The sequence below is a fragment of the Amaranthus tricolor genome, chromosome 7 (genome assembly GCF_026212465.1).
Source record: "Amaranthus tricolor cultivar Red isolate AtriRed21 chromosome 7, ASM2621246v1, whole genome shotgun sequence".
NCBI lineage: Eukaryota > Viridiplantae > Streptophyta > Magnoliopsida > Caryophyllales > Amaranthaceae > Amaranthus > Amaranthus tricolor.
The window spans coordinates 27082243-27103858 of record NC_080053.1 but is presented as its reverse complement, the minus strand read 5'-3'; the positions used below and the strand labels follow the sequence as shown (position 1 = coordinate 27103858).

General features: G+C 32.2%; 2 protein-coding genes across 2 annotated transcripts; one reads left to right on the top strand and one right to left on the bottom strand.

Moving 5' to 3' along the window:
- The first annotated feature begins 4573 nt into the window (after window positions 1-4573).
- LOC130817327 (2-methylpropanoate--CoA ligase CCL4-like) lies at window positions 4574-6749 on the top strand. Its single transcript, XM_057682960.1, has one exon. The coding sequence runs from the start codon at window positions 4741-4743 to the stop codon at window positions 6460-6462; it is 1722 nt and encodes a 573-aa protein (XP_057538943.1). The 5' UTR covers window positions 4574-4740; the 3' UTR covers window positions 6463-6749.
- A 4977-nt stretch (window positions 6750-11726) lies between these two features.
- On the bottom strand, window positions 11727-14010 carry LOC130817326 (2-methylpropanoate--CoA ligase CCL4-like). The gene has a single exon (XM_057682959.1). It carries the CDS (start codon window positions 13634-13636, stop codon window positions 11990-11992), a length of 1647 nt encoding a protein of 548 aa, XP_057538942.1. The 5' UTR covers window positions 13637-14010; the 3' UTR covers window positions 11727-11989.
- Window positions 14011-21616: the final 7606 nt, after the last annotated feature.

The following is a 21616-nucleotide window of genomic DNA, read 5'->3' as shown; positions in this document are numbered from 1 at the left end:
AAAGGTGCCTGTGTTTCCTCTCAACTCTGCCATTTTGTTGAGGTAAACCAGGAAGGCTCCTTTGATGTATAATACCTTTTGAGGCAAAAAGAGAACAACAAGATTGTTGGAAAATTTCAGTGCCATTATCACTCCGTATAATTTTAACAGTGGTGTTAAATTGATTTGAGACATAGGAAAGAAAATTAGATATTATATGAAAAACTTGGTGTTTACTGTGAAGTAAATGTGTCCAAGTAGTTCTAGAGTAATCATCAAGAATAGTAAGAAAATATGTGGCTCCTGATAAGGAGGGTGATCTGTATGGACCCCAAAGATCAATATGAATAAGTGCAAAAGGTGCAGTAGCATGAGAGGATGAAACAGGAAAAGGAAACTTATGATGTTTGCCTAAAATACAAGATTCACAATGAAAATTCTCTTTATTATTATTGATTATTACATGAGGAATATGTTTCATAGTAGAAAAAGAAACATGGCCTAATCTTGCATGAAGTAAATCAAGACTAGAAGAAGAACATGCTGTATTTACAAGAAGATTATTGGGGGAAACATGATATGAAGAAGCTGAAGAACACAAAAGATATAAGCCTGATGTTCTCATAGCAGTGGCTTTGACCTCATTAGTTGTAAGGTCCTAAAATATACAAGAATGATTAGTAAATTTAGCAAGAAGATTGTTATTGTCAAACAATTGTCCAACAGATAAAAGATTATGTTTAAAAGAAGGAACAAATAAAACGCTGTTAAGAGTGATATCAGAATTAAGTTTTATAGATCTAGAATGAGTGACAGTGTTTGTTGAACCATCAGGTAATCCAACAAGAATAGGAGAATGCAGAGGGTGGAAGGAAGAAAAAAATTTAGAATTAGAACACATATGTTCAGAAGCACCAGTGTCTATAATCCAAGAATTGACAAGAATGTTTGGAAAATTAGAAGCAACATGAGAAACAAAAAAATACCTGCAGAGTTCACATTTGTATAGGAAGAAGTAAGAAGATCAGTAGATATAGAAGATTGATTCATGCATTTAATAACTTCCTTGCATACAACAGATAGCATTTGAGGATCAATAACAGGAGAAGAGATCTTTCCAGTGGAACCAGAACAAGGAACATACCCAAGAATGGCAGAATTATCAATTTGAACATTTGCAGCTGTTCTAGAAACGGATTTAAATTTCTTGTTTGCATACCACTCAGGATAGCCTATAAGCTTGAAACATTGATCAATCGTGTGACCTTTGCCTTTACAATGCTCACATACTCTTTCAAACTTAGTTTTCTTGGAATCCTTCCCCATACCAGCAGAATTATCAGGTTTGAATTGATGAGCAGCAAAAACACTAATTTCATTGGAATGACTTGTATAAAGGTTATTCTGATGTTGTCTCTCAACAGATTGTAAAATGTGATATACTTTATTGATGTTAGGTAAAGGTTCAGTACTAAGAATGTTTGTCTTAACTTGATCATAAGCTGGGTTGATACCGGAAAGAAATTGAATTAACTTTATTCTATTGTCAGCATCTAAGATTTTTTTAAGAATTCCACAAGAACAATTAGCAAGAATACCACAAGAACAATCAGGAAAACCTTCTAGGTCATGAATTTCATCCCATAATCTCTTTTTTTTAGCATAATATTCAGTAATGGAAGAATCTTTCTGTTCAATAGGAAAAAGAGATCTATGTAGATCAAACAATTGAGGCACATTGCTTTGACCATATCTATCTTTAACTTCCTTCCACAATTGATAAGCTGAATCAACAAACATGAAGGTTTCTGCAATACCTCTCTCCATATGGAATTGATGATCCAAGATCTTACAATGTAATCATTCCGGATCCATTTCTTGAAATCAGAGGAAGAAACAGATGGTTTGAGAAGAGTTCCATCAATAAAACTCACTTTATTTCTTGCATATAAAGCCATCTTCACAGATCTACTCCAGTTTACATAGTTAGAACCCGAAAAAAGAAGAGCGACAATAGAATGTTGTGAAATGTCAGAAGAAGAAAGAAAATAAGGATCATCAAAATTGAAATTCATATTGCTTTGAACTGGAATTTCAGGATTATTTGTTAACAAAATTTCATCATTGATTGTCTAAGGTGTTTCTGCATGTTTATAAAATGGCGTTTCTGAATCAGCCATTTTAAGAAAAAGAAGAAATCAAAGGATGAAGAAAGAAGATAAGACGGAAGCAGTAGGAGCGAAATCTTGCTCTGATACCATGAGAAACTGCAAACTTGCAGATAAGAAATCAAGATAATCTTGATTTGTAGATGAGTATTAAGAAGGTTAAGAAGAAGAAGAAGCTTTTATTTCTCAATCAAAAATTATGCCTCTTAAACTAAAACAAAAGAGGTATATATATACAAGCTATCCAGGATTACTAAAACAAAATATTCTATATTAGTAGAGGTGAGCTGGCTATCAACTAAGTATCACCCTAATAAGAGGAAGAGTGTTGTTCCAAGGTAGAGGCTCACCATGGGCTCATGTTTTAAGTGGAGCACAACATGCGTTTGTTGTCCGGATTTCATTCTGGCATTGTTTGAGGTTTTATGGTTACCGATTTGTTTTCATTTAAATTAAATCGTTTATGGTCTCCAAATATTTTCTACTAACATTAACTTTATATTTTTATATTGATTATAGTCCGCACATGCTTCTACTAACGTTTTTTTGGCAATTAAAAGAAATATATTTTAACTCAAAAAACATTTTACAACCTAGGCTATAAAAAGAAAAATAAACATTTTACTAACCTGCTTCCACTAACTTTATTTAAACATTTTTCTTAGGTATAGTTTCCATATTTTTTCTACTAACTTTATTTTCATATTTTTTAATATTTATAATCTATATTTTTTCTTCATTAATTTTATTATTTAATAAAATAATATACCCACTATAAAAAATATCTATTTTCCTTAATTATTGTGAATATAAGTAGAGAATTACATTATTGAGTATTTATGCAAACTACAATTATTATACAGTTGTAACTTGTACACTAATATGAATCCGACAAACAAGTCCACAACGTCTCAACAAGTCTTCAGATGCCAATTGCCAACCGTTAACCATCTCTATCATTTCTTGGATATTTTTTGTTTTTTATACTCTTTTTTGACTAAATTTTTATTGGTTTAAGTCTTGATTTAAACTAAATTCTAACTGATTTGTCCATTTCGTTAGTTTACTGGGAAGAATGTCTCAACCTGGCACTTTGATTATCGACTAAAGTTTTTAGTTTAATTGATTTTTTAATATTATATTGTTGTTAAAGTAACAGACGATTATAGATTTAAATTTCAACTACTCTCATTTTAAATGGAATATTTTGAATTAGATATGAAAATTTATACAACATCTACATTTCTAGTTTTAGATGAAAGAACTCGTGTAAAAGGGTGTGATAGAATATGTAACATATATTAGACCTTAACAATTAGCTTAAAATTTTAGTTGAGTTAATTTTTTAAAATTTCTTTATTTATGTAACATTATATTTTTTTATTTAAGCATCATAATTAAATTATAGTCTCCACACATTCCTTTTTCCTAAAAAATCCATGGATTTTAATTACTCTTTTGTACTAGGCATTAAAGAGATCAGCGTAGCTCTAATTTAGTCTGAAATTGTGACAACACATACCAAAACTCCATTCTTGTTCCTCTTAAAACATTAATATGTGAGTTTTATGAACTAGAAATTCATTTTAACACTCAATATTACCATTTTTTTTATTACAGGTTGGACTGTTGGAATTTAACGGCTAAAAAATATAATAGTGAGAATCAAAATTAGATCTTTTCGAAAGAAAATATAGTACATGCACCAACTAAGATAAGACGCGAAATTTTTAAATACCTCTCAAATTATTATTCACATATAGTTTCTAGACCAATGCATGAACAATTTATGACCCAATTTATTACAAAATTCTGGCTCAACCATAAATCATCCTAACTCCCAAACTACTCCAGCAAATTTCTTGCTGTTCTTTATTGAATGCCAAACTGTACCTTACCCTTTCATCTTCACACTCAACAACAGTCTTTCAGAAGGGTCTTCTTTATATTATCAGCACAACTGCTTTTCCAACTTCCATAACTGCAGTTAGGTTTCCTTATCACTGGTTTAGATCATAACCACCTTGCATTATTTACATAAACGTGGTTCTGAGCATGTATAAGATGATCGATTGTATAGAGTCTTGTAAATTTAAGGGTCTCAAACATAGCGTAAAAATGTGGTAACGGAATGGTGATTCGGTAACAATGATGCGGTTATTGTAACGCCTAAATATTGGTTGAATCATAAGTTATCCATGTATCCAAAGCGCAAACTTTTACACCTTTACAACAGGATAATATTGGTTCGTTTGTTTTGAAAATCTTTAAAACGTGATTGATCCAATGCCATGTGATGCAGCCTTATCTTTACACTGTGGTCTCAAATAAAATCATAAATCTTTTATTTTACCCTACAAAATAAGAGGTGGGTGATATTCCTTATCACGTTGAACTCAGATACTATCTCAAACAATCAACTCAAAAACCAACATAATATTTTATATAGTTATATTAAATCCATATCCTATTGAAGAAATAATTAATTATTTCCCTTGACCTCATTAATTCTAAGTTTAACCTTATAAATGTAGTGTGATTACGACCCAATTCTTTCATTTCCATCCATTCATTCACAGTACCCAATACAAACATGAATGAACTTAAACCAAATCAAGCAAATTCCACCCCACTTACTCCTCTAACTCTAATTGATCGAGCAGCCATAATCTATGGTGATTGCCCATCAATTGTATACAAATCTACCACCTTCACATGGGCCGAAACCCACCATCGATGTCTCCGAATCGCTTCCTCGATATCGTCCCTAGGCATTGCCCAAGGAGATGTAGTATCCGTTGTTAGCCCAAATGTCCCTGCAGCATATGAGCTACATTTTGCCGTGCCTATGGCAGGGGCCGTGCTAAATAACATTAATATTCGACTCGATCCTAGGACCATATCTATCCTACTTCTACATAGTGAGTCCAAAATCGTTTTCGTGTACGAGCAATTGTTATCCCTTGTGTCGCAAGCTATTGCACTTTTCCCAAAAGAACGAGCACAGGCTCATCCTGTGCTCGTTCTTGTTACGGATGAAGAGTATGATCATAATGCCGGGTTTTCTATCAAACCTTTAACAAAATTTAAGGGTGTTGATAAAAAAGAATTTGTTACAAATTATGAGGAAATGGTTAGGAAAGGGGATCCGAGTTTTAATTGGATCCGCCCAAAAAATGAATGGGATCCGATTGTGTTGAATTATACATCAGGAACAACATCTTCACCTAAGGGTGTTGTACATTGTCATCGTGGGTCGTTTATTGCTACTATGGATGGGTTAATTGATTGGGCAGTACCCAAGAGACCCGTTTACTTATGGACCTTACCCATGTTTCATTCAAATGGGTGGAGCTATACTTGGGGGATGGCTGCTGTTGGTGGGACTAATATTTGTCTTAAGAAGTTTGATGGTGCTACCATTCATGCTGCTATACGGGCCCACCGTGTGACCCATATGTGTGCTGCACCTATAGTTCTCAATATGCTTACTAGTTTAACATCGGATCCAGATCCGTTTTCATGGCCTGTTCATGTACTCACTGGCGGGTCACCTCCGCCCGCACCTGTTTTGCTTCGGGCGGAGTCCCTTGGGTTTATAGTTGGGCATGGGTATGGGCTTACTGAAACTGGCGGGGTTATTGTTTCGTGTGCTTGGAAAGAAAATTGGAATAAATACCCAGCTTTAGAGCGAGCCCGTTTTAAGGCTCGTCAAGGTGTCCGAACTATAGGTTTAACTGAAATTGATGTTATTAACCCAACAACGGGTGAGTCTGTAGATCATAATGGAAAAGCTATGGGAGAAATTGTTCTTCGAGGTGGTTCTATTATGTTAGGGTATTTGAAAGATCCAGAAGGAACATCGAAATGTATGAGAAAAGATGGATGGTTTAGGACGGGTGATCTTGGTGTAATGCACCCAGATGGTTACTTGGAAATTAAAGATCGTTCTAAAGATATTATTATCAGTGGAGCTGAAAATATTAGCAGTGTTGAAGTTGAAAATGTTTTATACACATTTCCTGCAGTGAATGAGGTTGCTGTTGTGGCCAAACCCGACGAGTATTGGGGGGAAACACCATGTGCTTTTGTAAGCTTGCGTAAAGGATGGACGGAAAACCCAACAGAAAGAGAAATAATTGAATATTGCAGAAAGAAAATGCCACATTTTATGGTTCCTAAAAGGGTGGTGTTTAAGGATGAGATTCCTAAGACTTCTACCGGAAAAATTCAGAAATATGTGCTCAGGGAAATTGCTAAAGGTTTGGAACAACATTGTGATATTGCTGTTACAACCTTGACAAGTCGTCTATAAAAGTCGTCGTTATCATCATTATACTCAATATATTTCATTCATATAAGTTATATAACTTATCATCAGGGTTTAAAAAGAATTGGAAAACGTCATACCATACACTTATCAATAGAGTCAAATTGGCTATAAAGTGTTAGTAATATTTTTATTATTACATTGTATACTCTAATTTAAAGATATGTTTTGTTGGATTGCCTTTTCGTTTATATATGTTATTTTTTTAAATTATGATATTAGCTCATTAAATTTTTTCTTATCATATTGAATGTATTTGTTGTATGTAAGTGTTTATGATATACATTTAATACTTTGAAAGATTTTTCACTTAAGATTTTTTTTGGTGAAAAATTTAATCTATGATTCCAATCTAATTTATTTCCTTTATATCCTTTTACTTATCATAACTTTGTAGAGCATCCTATTGTTTTCGGATCATTTATGTCTTCTGTTTATTTGTTGGCTAAACAAACGGATGCATTAAAAACACTAATTTTCTTGCATTAGCCACCACACTCTATTCTCAATGTTGATTTAGTTCCTTATATAGGCCGAATTGCAGTAATATACCCTAAAATAGACAACTTGCCCCCAATTATCGTGCAAAAAACAAAGTTGTAATTTTGCCCTGCACCAGGGTGCTCAAACAAGCACATCATGTGCTTGAACAAGCACTTGCTCTCAGCATTATTGACTTTTTTGATTACTTGTGCCTCGTTTAGGACACCTTCTTTCCTTCTTCTTGCCTTATTCAGGCATGAACTAAGATCCTTATGTACCTTCTTACCTTGTTTAAGGCATCCTATATACACTTAATTTATCACTTTACGTAGCAATCTAAACATCAACCTTTAAATTTTTTGCACAACAAATTTCCTTTGCTAATGTGCAAGTCATATAATAAATTATGAGATAATCAAAATTGTTTCTCATACTAATAAGAGAGTGTTGACATTTAAACTAACGTTAACAAATTAAGTATATGCAGTGTTGGACCTCTTGAGTTTTGATGATGACTACACTTAAGCAAATATGTGTTTAGAGATTGTGTGCAGGTCGATATCCGATTAATTGTGATCGTTGATAGTACTATGGCTTAGTTCAGGGGAATGCACGTGTCAAAAGGATTCAAGGGATGTTAGAAGAAGTATATCGCTTGGGATGTAAAATGGAGACAGCAGGTCTACTGTTCCTAAGTTGGATGTTCTAGCAAAACTGGATTCTGGAAACAGCGCACTGTTCCTGAACTGCAGTCAGCCTACGTTAACTGAAAATTCTGGTTATTATATTTTAATTATTATTTTTAGTTAATGTATTTAATAAAATTAATTTGTTGCAGTAGTAATTTATTAAAATTAATTGGCAAATCGTTTTTCTTAAATAAAATGAATTAACGTCCTTATTTTCTAAGATCCTTTATTTTAGGATCTATTTTTAGTAAATATTGGATTTACTAAAAATAGAATTAGTGGTTGTTGAATGGGTCTTAGCTATCATTCTAAACCGTCTATATTCCTAAAAGTTAGCAAGTAATCATTCCCAATCAGTATAACCGTTTCTATTTATAGCAAACACGTTCCAGCAATTAGTACTGGAACAGGAACAGCTGTTTGTAAAACTGCTGCCTTAAAGGGAACATAACCTATTATTAGGGAATAGCGGTTATTGCTAAATAACCGTGGGCTTGAATTGGTCAACTTTAAATGCCTATTTTTAAGATTAACCGTAGGAAGACTTGGTTATTAAAATCCACATTACTCCCATGATCTTTTTGATGATGGGATAATGGATTGGAATATTCCTTTTTATTAGGGACTTTAGCTCTATAAATAGTGGACTCGGTTATTCTTCAAAACTCGCCTTAGTATGAGCCATTAAATCATACGTAATTTTGGGAGAATTTTTACAAGAAAATTTTGTTTTTAAAATGCCAATTAATTTATAATATTTTCTTGTGCAACTCATTGATTTTATTTTTAGAGAATTTTTATCCTTTGTAAGGGTTTTTGAGAGAATTTGTAATTAGACTCGGGTGAGTCTAAGGGGGAAATTAGATAGCTTTTAATGAAGCTAGAGAAGAGATTAGCTTTGAGTAAAGCTAAGGAGAAAGCTTCTAGTGAAGCTAGTGGTGAGAATTAGCTTTTAGTGAAGCTAAGTTTGTTGCTTTGAGTGAAGCAATTTAAGAGAGAAGAGTTGGCCTAGTTGATGCGCTTCGAGTGAAGTAAGATGTTTAATGTAATTGTAACGAGTTGCCTTAAACATAGTGGAGAATTTAGAAATCCCGTAGGGTCGTGGTTTTTCCTTCTATTTAGGCCTAGAAGGTTTCCACGTAAAAATCGTTTGTCTCTTTTAATTATTTCGCTCTAAGTTTAAGCTTTATTTATTTTTTTCAATTCCGCAAAAACAGGGCAAAAACGCTTAAACTAGTAACAACAACAATTCACCCCCCCTCTTGTTGCTGTTCCCATTCCTAATTGAGTCTACATGCAGAATAAAAACGATTGTATCAAATGAGTTGAAAATTCAGAGATAAAAACAAACATTAATACGATAGAAATAAAAGCCTTAGAAGAAGAAAAAGACAAATAAATAAATAGGGGATAGATAAGGAATGTTAGGTCCACCAAAGTATCTAATTAAACATTGCACCAAAGTACCTAATTATTTATATTAGCATAATACTTCGTTCCTCCTATTTAATTAGCATCTCTTTCAAAAAAAAATGCAAATATTAAATTGTTGTTGTATATCAAGTGAGGTCATAAAATGACTCGATAAGATAATAGATAATTAAATATATTTTTTATAAAGTTATATAAGCATATATTAAAATTTTATACATTTAATAAAATTTTATATGAATGTATTGTAACTTTTATATATCCACTAAAAACTTATTTAAAGTTCCCTCTTCTTATATGAAATATTTTTTGACGGGTATTAGCCTATAAGTAGGTTTAGAGAAGAGGAAATAGTAGTGAAAATCAAATCAAGTTCCTTGTTGCTCTAACTTAGATAAAATTTGATTTTCAATGCAAGATATTCTTTGGGATTTAGGACTTGGATTTTAGAATGTACATAGAAGTACTAACTAGGGAAGGCAGGCGTGTAAAAGTATACGGGTTTTGCACCTCATTCACCTCGGTTGGAGCGGAGATGAATATGAATTTGGTGGGCAATGGGTGGGTATAAAACATAAAATGTTTTAATACTCGCCATGGGTAGTGGGTAGGTGGTGGGTATGAGATCTTACTCACCCCATATCCATCGCCCAACCACATAACCAAACTCCCTGCCCTACAGCCACTTGCCTTATATCTACTATGTAATAATTTATATCAAAATTTTTTATTAAAAATTATTGACAAAAACTTAAACATATTCTTTTTATTTTATTATATTATATGGTTTAAATAAAACTAGATATACAATTAACTTAGTAAAGACCTATAGAGTATATAATAACGTGGACTTGTAGAGAATGTGAGACGAGTATACCCATGATGAGTATATCCAGTTGGTCATAGTGGGTGGAGATGCGTTTGAATACATATCCAAATGGACAGACGTAGATATAAAAATTTTACCTACCATAGGTGATGGATAAGTGGTAGGTGTGAAAATTTTTAAATAAATATGAATATGAAGAAGACACGCCGCAACCATTGCCCATTTTACCATTTTGTTTTTTATGGTAAAATTAAATGTGATAATTAAATATGTTGCAGATATAATGAATGACAGAATGAAGTTGTATCGTAAGCTGTCCCGAGTTGGTGACTGACAAGTGCAATAAAAACAAGGCCTTTTTGAGACTTAAATGCTCAAAACTAATTTGACTATGTGATTTGGTGTCTTTATGTTTTTCTTCTAAAAATGGTGTTCATCAAAACTCAAAAGCTAATGTTCACCCTTTTGCTTTAATTATCACCAACTCTGTCCCGTTTTATTTTCACATCTTTTATAGAAAAATAAATATTACTCCCTCAAATTTAACGTTCTATTTATTTTAAGCACTCTATCAAATATATTTATTTAATTATTAATATCTCTAATTGTGTATTATTAAAAATTATGAAAAATTGATATAAATAATTCTTACTCTAAGACGAATCAAACAAGATCCCACATAACTATGTTTTAACTTTTAGAATAATAATAAAATACAAATTAAGAGTAAGAGATAAATAGTATCCAAAAGCAAATAAAAATTAGTGCTGAATTAGAGGGAGTAATTTATAGTTGACATATAATAAAGTGTGGTTCACAATGAATGAGATCAAACGATTAAATGAATTTGTAATGAGATTAAAAAAGTTATAAAAATCATTACCAAAAGAAGGAAAGAAAAACTACAAAAAAAGTATAACTGTACAAATTAAATGGCATGGAGAGTACCTTTAAAAAACAACTAATTTTTCGAGAGATTATCTCTTTGAAAGACGTATTTTAAGTCCAACGCATTAAAGAATAATACCCGCTTACTGTATTTTTAATGTTTATTTATATCATCTTTAATGCTTACTTACTGTATCCTTGATGGCTGTTTTTAATATCTTAAATATCTACTTACATTATTCTTAATGCCTACTTATAATATTTTAAAAAATATATAATGAGCTGACCTAATTTAAAATGGTTTCTCAAAGAGATCGTCTCTACAAGATTTTATGATAAAAAATAAGATAGAGAGTATTGGGCTATGTGTTTATGGTCATCAAATGACTAAGGTGGATGAGGTGTCAGACGGGTCTTAAATCTTCCTCCCCACAAGACAAGAGGTAATGCCAAGGTTAGTTCCATTTTTTTTTTTGAAATGAACCTGCGAAATATTATTGATCAAGTTCAGCTAATCCATACATATTTTCTCATTAACTAATCCCGTATTCCATCTAGCAATTACATGGACTAGAGATTTGCCATTACAAGCGATAAAGCTACAACAAAATCCAACCATGTTAGAAATATGAGATAATATTTATTTAAATACATATTTTGTTGTTTAACTTCTTTTGTGTATTTGTGAAAATTCGATTTTTAAAATATATTAATTATTAAGGGTCGGATGCAAAAGGTGTGGTAAAAATATTGTGCGCTAGTGCATTCAAAAAATAATTAAGAAATACAAATAAAATTACTTATTAAAATAGTTGGGGTTGAATCAAAATGAAAATTTTCGAATATTTTACATAAATTTATAATAATATATAAAAATAGTACAATTAAATGCTTTTAATAAAGTTTTTATAACAAGATTGAAACCACGATTTATTTTTACACTCTAGCTCAATATGTAATGTAATTATGTATTAACTTTTCACAACTTTCTCTCATCACTCATTCGGTCCCATTCAATACGTTACATTTAGACATTTCAAATGAGAAATTTCCGACCTATATGTTACGAAATAAGTAAACAGCATTACCATATAGGAAAGTCCAAAACCGTAAACCCCGAATCCCCAATAAAAACAAGCTCATTAGTCATTATTATACTAATGCATTACAATTACAACTACAACCACACAATTTACAAACGACTTGCTCTTGAAGGCCCTAAAGCCTTGGCCATATCTCTAAGTACAAACTTCTGAATCTTCCCTGTAGAAGTCTTGGGCAACTCATCCTTAAAAACAACCGTTTTAGGCACCATATAATGTGGCAATTTCATCCTACAATACTCTATTACGTCCTTTTCTTTTGGTACATTCTTCAACCCTTGTTTCAAACTCACAAATGCGCACGGCGTTTCGCCCCAATACTCGTCCGGTCTCGCCACAACCGCCACCTCATTCACCCCCGGAAAGCTATAAATCCTCGATTCAACTTCGACACTACTAATATTTTCTCCACCACTTATTATTATATCTTTTGACCTATCCTTAATTTCTAAGTACCCATCTGGGTGCATTACACCCACATCACCTGTCCTAAACCACCCATCATTTCCCATACATTTGTTAGTCCCTTCTGGGTCTTTTAAATACCCTAACATTAAATACCCACCTCTTAGAACAATTTCCCCTACTGATTTTCCATCTTTTGGAACAGATTTACCAGTTTCTGGATCAATTACATCAATTTTTGATGGTGTTATTGTTCTAATTCCTTGTCTAGCTTTTAATTTTGCCCTTTCTGATGCTGGGAATTTGTTCCATTTTGGTTTCCAAGCACAGGAAACAACTAACCCACCCGTTTCCGTTAACCCATACCCGTGACTGACAATAAACCCGAGGGATTCAGTCCGGCCGAGAACCTCGGCCGGAGGCGGTGCTCCGGCTGTGAGGATATGAACGGGTTTGGATAGTGGGGTCGGGTTTGGGAGATTCGATAGCATGTTAAGAACAACAGGAGCGCCGCATAGATGGGTTACGTTATGGGTTTTAATGGCGGCGAATACGGCGGCGCCATCGAATTTTCGAAGACATATATTTGTGCCGCCTACCGCCGCCATCCCCCATGTGAACGTCCATCCATTAGCATGAAACATCGGTAAAGTCCATAGATAAATTGGTTGTTTAGGAACTGACCAGTCGATTAAAGCGTCGATTGACATGATGAACGATCCACGATGACTATGAACCACTCCTTTTGGAGAAGATGTAGTACCAGATGTGTAATTCAGTACAATCGGGTCCCACTCAGATTCAGGACGGATCCATTCAAAATCTGGATCTCCATTTTTAATTATTTCATCGTATGTTGTAAAAAACTGTTCATTTTTACCGCCATTAATGGCTTCCTCGATTAAAACAATTCGGGGACGAGGATGATTTTTAGGAAGCAAATCAATGGCTTCGAGAAGAAGAGAAGAGAGCTGATAATCAACAAAAACAATCTTAGATTCGCTATGAGAAAGAATCACAGAAATGGTTCTAGAATTGAGACGAGTATTGATATTATTGAGAATCGCACCGGCCATGGGAACCGCAAAATGGAGTTCATAAGAAGCCGGAATGTTGGGAGCAAGAACAGAGACAACATCACCTCGTTGGATGCCGCAGGAAACGAGAGAAGAGGCGATTTGGAGAGATCGACGGTGGGTATCGGACCAAGTATAGGTGGTGTTGGAGTAAACAATGGAGGTGCAGTCGCCATAGACGGTGGCTGCTCTTTCAAGGTAGCCTAATGGAGTGAGTGGTGGAGAATTAGCGGGTCTGGATTTAAGATGATCCATTTATGAAAGATTGGGTTGACTAAGAAGAGTATGTAATTGGTGGAGTAATAAAGGAGAATTATGTGCTAAATGATAAACACCAACTAGAGATGAGTGGAGTATTTGTAGTGGAATCAATGTCTTCATCATGCAAAATTTTATTTGTATACTTCATTATTAAACAAGACGTTGTGAACATGACGTTGTTGGCTATAAATTATTGCCAGGGTCGTTTTCGAAACTATTTTAAGGTGCAATTGTCAAAGGCTCAATTTATAAAGGATTCAAATTGAGTTAATTCTTATAATTAAATTAGTATTTACATAAGTAGCATTTAGCATGGATCGAACTTACAGCATTAGATTTCTCAGTTAAGTTTATGATTAAGGGCTTTTTTTTTAATTTTTGCTACGCCCAAAAACTTGTCAGGAACGACAATGCTTATAACGAATAATATTAGTTTATTTTGACATAAATAGATATATGATGGTCAAATCATCTAATTATTAATGTTTTGTAAATAGTTGGTTGGAAAATGATATATATAGGTTGTATATAAGAAAGAATCTTGTATTTAATTTATGTAATTTAATATTATTTTTGTTTTGGAAACATAAACATTTAATTATATTTAATTATTTTAATATTTATTTTTTCTTGGGAAGTTAAAGTGATTATATAAAATATGTATTGTTTCTCAATTTGTAGATTAGATTTTCTTGAAAATTTAAAATTATTAATGATAAAGAGAATTTGTTGATTTTTTTGTATAATCCTAAGAGCTTTAAAATATCATTACCTTTAAATAATTTATTGTTGTAAATAGATTAATTTTGAACAACTTATTTTTAACAATGTGTTTAAAATTAACTGATTAAATCAACTAATAAACTCAAATGGTGAAATAATATGAGCTATTAATCATTTATTACCAAACACCTCCACGTTTTTTTAGGTTTGTGGAGTTGTCGTTCACTAAATTTCTTTTCCTAATATTATACTTTGTTCATCTTAATTATTTTCTCGCATTTATAAATAATAGGGAAATATGGAGTTCAATATAGTGGAATAAAATGTGGAGCCGTGGAGGTTATTATAAAGCAAGTGATGGTTTATGTCCCAAAACAGAATTAGACATAACCATTAATTGATGATGATAAACTAAAATAGAAAATGAATTAATTTAGAGTGGAATATACGTTTTATGGTAATATTTATTTATTTATTTGTTTATCGTAAGATTATTTTTATATTTTGTTGACTTTTAATTTTATTGACCTTAATCCTTTGGTGACCTTCACTTATGGTCAACGTTTTTTTTACGACTTTTTTATTCACCTTGCTTGACCACCAAGAAAGTAAGCTCCTAAAACATTAAAATAACCACCCACTAGGCCACTACACATTATTTTCCTCCATTATGCTTCATGTCACCCATGATCTCCCTAAATAACTGTCCTTAATCCCTTCATTAGCTACTCTAAATACCTCTTACAAAATTCATTGAGGGCCAAGCATTTTCATTCTACCAATTCTCTGCAATTATTCACATTCAACTAACTCATTTACATATTCATACCATTTCTAAACCTCTACAATTATTCACATTTAACTAACTCATTTACATATTCATACCATTTCTAAACCTCTAATAATCATTCATATTGCATTCATCATATTATAATTTTTTTTAATTTCTATCTTTGCAACTGACTTGAGCGTCGGAGGGGCTTTTCGGAAGGTCGCCCCTAGACTTGTTGTGGTGCAGAAATTTAAAATTATTTGTGATATTTTTTAAAACGGTACATCATTGTTCCGATAAGATTGCTACAAATGTTTTAGCACACAAATTTAACAAGTGATTTAATTATTAAAATATTATCAGTGTGAAAGATAATACTTGAAAGTAACATTCATATTTTCATTAGAGAAATATGGCAATATTAGGGACACTAAATTGACAATATACATTTTCAAAACAAAAAATAAAAAAATTGACAATATACAAATTGATTAAGACAAATAGAATTTTATTATTCATAAAACCTTAAAATCTATCCTAATATAATCATTTTACACCATATTTTCTACTTATGAGTATGTAATAAATTTTTCTCTTCTAAATCTATAATCCAAAAAAAATAAAATTTGATGTAATAATTAATTTTAAATAAATATATTAATATTTCAAATATTATACGATATTTATGAATTTATTAACAAATTTAATGTTTTTATAATTTAAGGGTTGAAAATTTAAATTTTTATTCTTCTTTGTAGTACCTTAAGGGAATTGCAAATTTGATTTTTCTTTGAGCTATTTTCCAAATTGCAAAGTTTTATTTTGAGATAAGGACATTGACAAATGAAGTCTTCGTATAGTCGTAATTAAGGATATGATTCACATGTCATAACTCATATTTGAACATTTTGTATTATTTTCTGAGATTGTCGGGAAACTTACGTGGTTTCGTGCTATTCCTACCAAGAGTAATTTATACGCCGTGTTTGTGTCACTATACATAGAATTGGACAAAAATTGATCTCATTAATTGATATTGAGTATGACTCGATTTTATCGCACAAAAAAAAAATACAAAAATTAAAAAGTAAGTTATCAAGTTATTTATAATTGTCTTAAAACGAAAAATAATTAGATTCAATATATTATAACTAAAATTTAGTCGAATACTCGAATGAATACCTCTTGGATCTTGCTTAGATTATGCAAGGCCGACTCAACCACATAAGTAGCATGAGCGACGGCTCAGTGCCTTATTATTTAGAAGGCCAAAATTTTGTTCATATATTCGATTTTTTTAATTAAAATTTTATGTCAATATTTTTCCATAATAATGTCGATTTATTATCTTGATAATGAGTAATTTTCTTCTAATTATTGATTTTGGGTTATTAGTTTAGTGGGTATTCTTTGATATTTTTTTTTACTTTTTCATTTATATTATTTGAATTAGGTAACTAAGTAGTATTATTCTTAATTTATTATTTTTTATTCGTTAATTAGATTAGTTGAGTCAATCAATACTTAGTTCTTTTTAAAGAATCAATACTTAATTTAACTGAAATAAATTTATAATTTATCCTTCTTACTTTAAAAAGTAAACATGCAAATACGTATTAAAAAACTCATATATAACCTATCTGAGAGCCTAAAAAAATTACACAAATTCTAGTATGAGGCGGTCTCACCGTGAAACATGCTTCATGCTTGGGTTAAATAACTTAATAATTTAAACTTTTAGCTTATAGGCTTATTGTTTTGAGGTCGTCTCACCGTGAGACGATTTCATAAAAACAACTTAAGATCTTAACAAAGGTTTGAAAAGGGGCCAAAAAAAGGCTTCGTTATTTTTTAAAATATAGGCTTTGATCTTACTTATCTTGGATAGCTTGTTAAGGAAAATTTGAAACATATAAGTAAAAAATATTTAAAAAAATCCAATAACAACCAATTTTTGAAAATATTTTTCAAAGTAAGCACTTTTTACAGAAAACTGTGGCTAGAATAAGTTCGTTGTTAATAACAAGCGGGCGAATAAGTCAGACAATTAATGGACCGCTGTTATTAACAACGGGCAATTAGTTTACACTAAAGTTACTAGTTACGATTCACCCACTGTTAATAACAGTGGCCCATTCGCGTGCTAAATTCAAACAGTCATCTTCCTCGGTTCATTTTCCCCAAGTTTCATAACTTTAAAATCGCCATTCCCTCCATTAAAAACCCTCAAAACTCTCAAACATCTCCTTCTTTCAATTGGAGACTTCTTAATTGATCTAGGATAAACTTGAATTGCGTAAATGTATAACTTTTTCTTTTTTATTTTGTTATTTTTAACATTTTAGGGCAAAGGATGAATTTTTTTTGGTGAATCTTTTAGGGCAAAGATCATGATATACTGTTGTTTGTTGGTTATACTATTGTTTGTTAAGTTAAATAAGGCTAGTATTGGATATAAATGGAGTACTTAGCCGTTAAAGGCTGACTTTTTTAACCGTATGATTAGAGTTTTTTTTTAATTTGAGAAACATTATTAGTTGAAGTTTAAGACAATAGGAATCTAAATATCTTGTACAACTCATTTCATAATTTCATCAAAAATATATTTACATTTTGCACCCTCCCCTTTTTGGACTACCCACCAGTCCTCTCACCGAGTAGAAATTCTAATACAAATGTATTATTTCATTACTCATAATAGAAATTCTTATGGATGTTAACTCATTTGGTAAGTAGAAGGTTGAGTTGGCTTCTCTGAGCTTCTTAGCATGGACAAAACTTGTAGAATAACTGTTGTAACAATAATGATACCAAGTATAAATCCATATCCTATCTTCCATGAAGAACCAACACCCCTAACTTGCATTCCGAGCATGATATTTAGTGCCCAAAGCCTGCGTATCTTCAACTCCTTACCCGGCCTCACAAAGAATGTCATTACCTGTGAGAAGTCATGCTTTCAATACATTAGTACAATAGCATCCCTTTTTCTCCTTCAACTATACGCCTCTTATACAGAATAATCAAATATAGGTGCAAAGCCTGCGTATCTTGAACATTGTAACACCCCTGAATTTCCAACCCCTTAAACGAAATCGAAATCGTGAAGGAAGGGAGGAAATCCGGGTGTTACATAAAAAGAAAAGGGAAAATAATTAGAATAACGGTAAAGATTAATTAAAAAGGTGAGTAAGTGGAAATTTCGGCAGCATCTTTGCTGAAAACTAAGGATGTAACAAGGATATATAAATGGATAACATAACTAAAATAATCTAAGGCCTTTAATGCCTTCAAGAATACGTCACGATGGAAAGAATCATCGTCGGCTTCTCAAATTATCAACTCTAACGAGGATCATGGTTCCAGTGTTAACGTATTGATCTGACGGAAACTAAAGGAGTATTCTCACTACTGTACATCCAAAAACTATGCAACGGAACTATGAATCATACAAGAAGTCACATGGCTCCATACAAAAGAAATTATACAATCCCAAAAGAAAACTTTACAAGTAATATAGAAGCTACAAGCATTAGACAATTTAATTTGTACACAATTGTTACGACCGTACTCCGCTCTTTCCCCCAATGCAAAGCAAAAGAAGCTCCTATCAACATAATGACCATAGTCAGATGTGTCATAGCAAGAACATCATAGAGAGTCATGAGCAAAAAACAACAAACACATACACGTCAGCAATTAATGAACTTATAACAATTGAAGTCATCGAACAAAACTATAGACAACGATATAGTATGGCAATAACGAGTCAACTCATCTGTCTAAACACCTCTATTTACTCATAATTTCTCTTTCAAACTACTAATCTCTCGAGTATATTCATGGCATAGTGACACGACCAATGGCATTATCGGCCATCCGGCGCCCATGGCAAAGTATGAGCTCATGCCCCCTCCAGCTAACCCTCTCGGGTCCTACCTTCGGGAAAAACTAACACACTGGGGTACTAAACCCGTGAAGACGCCACCATATTGGGGTTTGCAAGGCCCGCATGGTAACACCTCGATTAAGGGGAGGTATCGGCCATCCGGCGCCCAGTGACCCAAGCATGCTCATACCCCCTTACGGTGGTCCCGTCGGACCTCAACTAGGGGACTACTAAATCAACCGGACATAATCCAGTTGAGTCACGCCAACTAATCATGAATCAACGCTCAATAAGTAGGAAATCACTTCGATACCACGCACAACCATGGTGCGTTTTCTACTATTTAGAAATCTGTTCTCATAGTCTCCTAAGACTTTTATTCTACTTGCCTATATCATTATTATGACTATTCACTAGCATGGTTTACTTTCTGACATTCTATAATTCTAATGCAATGTATATAATCATGTAATATTGATAATACTTTGAAACGATGAATATAATAATTAATTACTGCATGTACGTACCTGCAAGCATCACTCACTCAAGGTAATGGGCTAACCCTAACGAGTCAAAACAAATTGGATCTTGCGCGACCACAAGTTACAAAAATCACCCGACTAAGGTTCTACTTTCCTCTTATGAAGTGGGGACCTATATAAGTTATGAATAGAACTAATATGTTCCCTTAACTACTTTGCCATACCAGCTAAAAGCCAAAGTAACCACTATCATCCATTCACGACAAGTTTTCAATTACTTCTAGCACGTACGCATCTCATTCAACACCAAGCATAATCGTCTATTCAACAATAACACAACTTTTTCCATCGGGAAAGAATAAAAGGATTATGTCGACTGTTTCATTACACCAACTAACTTTGAGTTATAACGGTTCACATAATCTTAATATAAAGCGACGATTCACACTTAATGTTGATGTAGTGCTAATATGACGACAAGGACGAATCTTAAAGTTATCACATCTCAGTATCATTTATTATATTCTCTAAGGTTAGAAAGAACTAAAATCAAGACATCATAACAAGTAACTTTAATAATTCTCAACAGTTGACACTATGTTCATAGCCTTACTAATATCATTTAATTATACTTTAAAAATCTAACGAGAGCACTTTTAATCATCATTAATAATTTCTTTTACTTCAACAAGGCCAATTAAGACTACCATGCCTAAATCCCACATTCAACATAAATAAAGTTACTCATGTACTAAGACACCAACAAAATAACACACAACCATTATTTTCATTCATACTTCAAACTCTAAATCATAAATATGTTAAATTCATCAAACACACTCTTACCCATAAAAGATTCAATGAAAATAATACAAAGTTCAACACTTTTCATCCATATTTGAAAAACCCAATTCATAAGTACATTCAAATCATCAATCAAATTCTTACCCATAACAAGATTCAATGACAATCATACAAAATTAACCCCACACTCATAAACTTAGTAAAATTCTAGTTAGATACTAGGAAGATTACTTAGAGTAAACTTGAGAGACTTACAATAGGGCAATTAGAAAAGGAGTGAAGACTAGATGGTACTTGTGAAGGACACCACGCGGCTGAATCGTGGCTGCTGGTGGCGGCAGCCTTCACGGCAGAAGGGGAGGAGCAAGCTGGCGGTCGTGGCTGAAGCAGACGCACAACAGGTGGTGGCGCTAGTTGCTGGGCAGCTGTTGTTTGGGGGAAAAACGCAGCCCCTGCTGCTGCTTGCGAGGAGAGGCGAGGGCGGCTGCTTGTTGGTGATCACGTAGGCGGTAGCTGCTTGCTGGTGGGGAACTGAGGAGGCGACAGATGGTTGGGGAAAAGAGGAGGCGGTGCAAGAGGAGAAGAGAGAAAGAAGGAGGAGAAGGACAAAGGAGAACGACAGTTAGGTTTTGAGCAACGACAGCTTTATGCGTTTTATCCTTGTTATTCTTATCATTATTATTATTATTATTACTATTATTATTATTATTATTATTATTATTATTATTATTATTATTATTACGTTTATTTATTATTAGGTTTATTTATTTATTTTTATCTCGATTTATTTTCTTGTGAGACCCAACTAAGAGACTCACCTTCGTGGGCTCACACATTTTAATAAAATAATCATTTTGATTCGAATCTCTTTATTTGAGAAATCGTAACTATATTTTTAATATATATATATATATATGTGTATATATATATATATATATATATATATATATATATATATATATATATATATATATATATATATATATGTATATATATATATATATATATATGTATATATATATATATATATGTATATATATATATATATATATATGTATATATATATATATATGTATATATATATATATATATGTATATATATATATATATATATATGTATATATATATATATATATATGTATATATATATATATATATATGTATATATATATATACATGTATATATATATATATATGTATATATATATATATATATGTATATATATATATATATATATATGTATATATATATATATATATATATATATATATATATATATATATATATATGTATATATATATAT

Coding starts and splice junctions, on each gene's coding strand:
- LOC130817326 (XM_057682959.1), bottom strand. CDS start 13,636: ATGGATCATCTTAAATCCAGACCCGCTAATTCTCCACCACTCACTCCA.
- LOC130817327 (XM_057682960.1), top strand. CDS start 4,741: ATGAATGAACTTAAACCAAATCAAGCAAATTCCACCCCACTTACTCCT.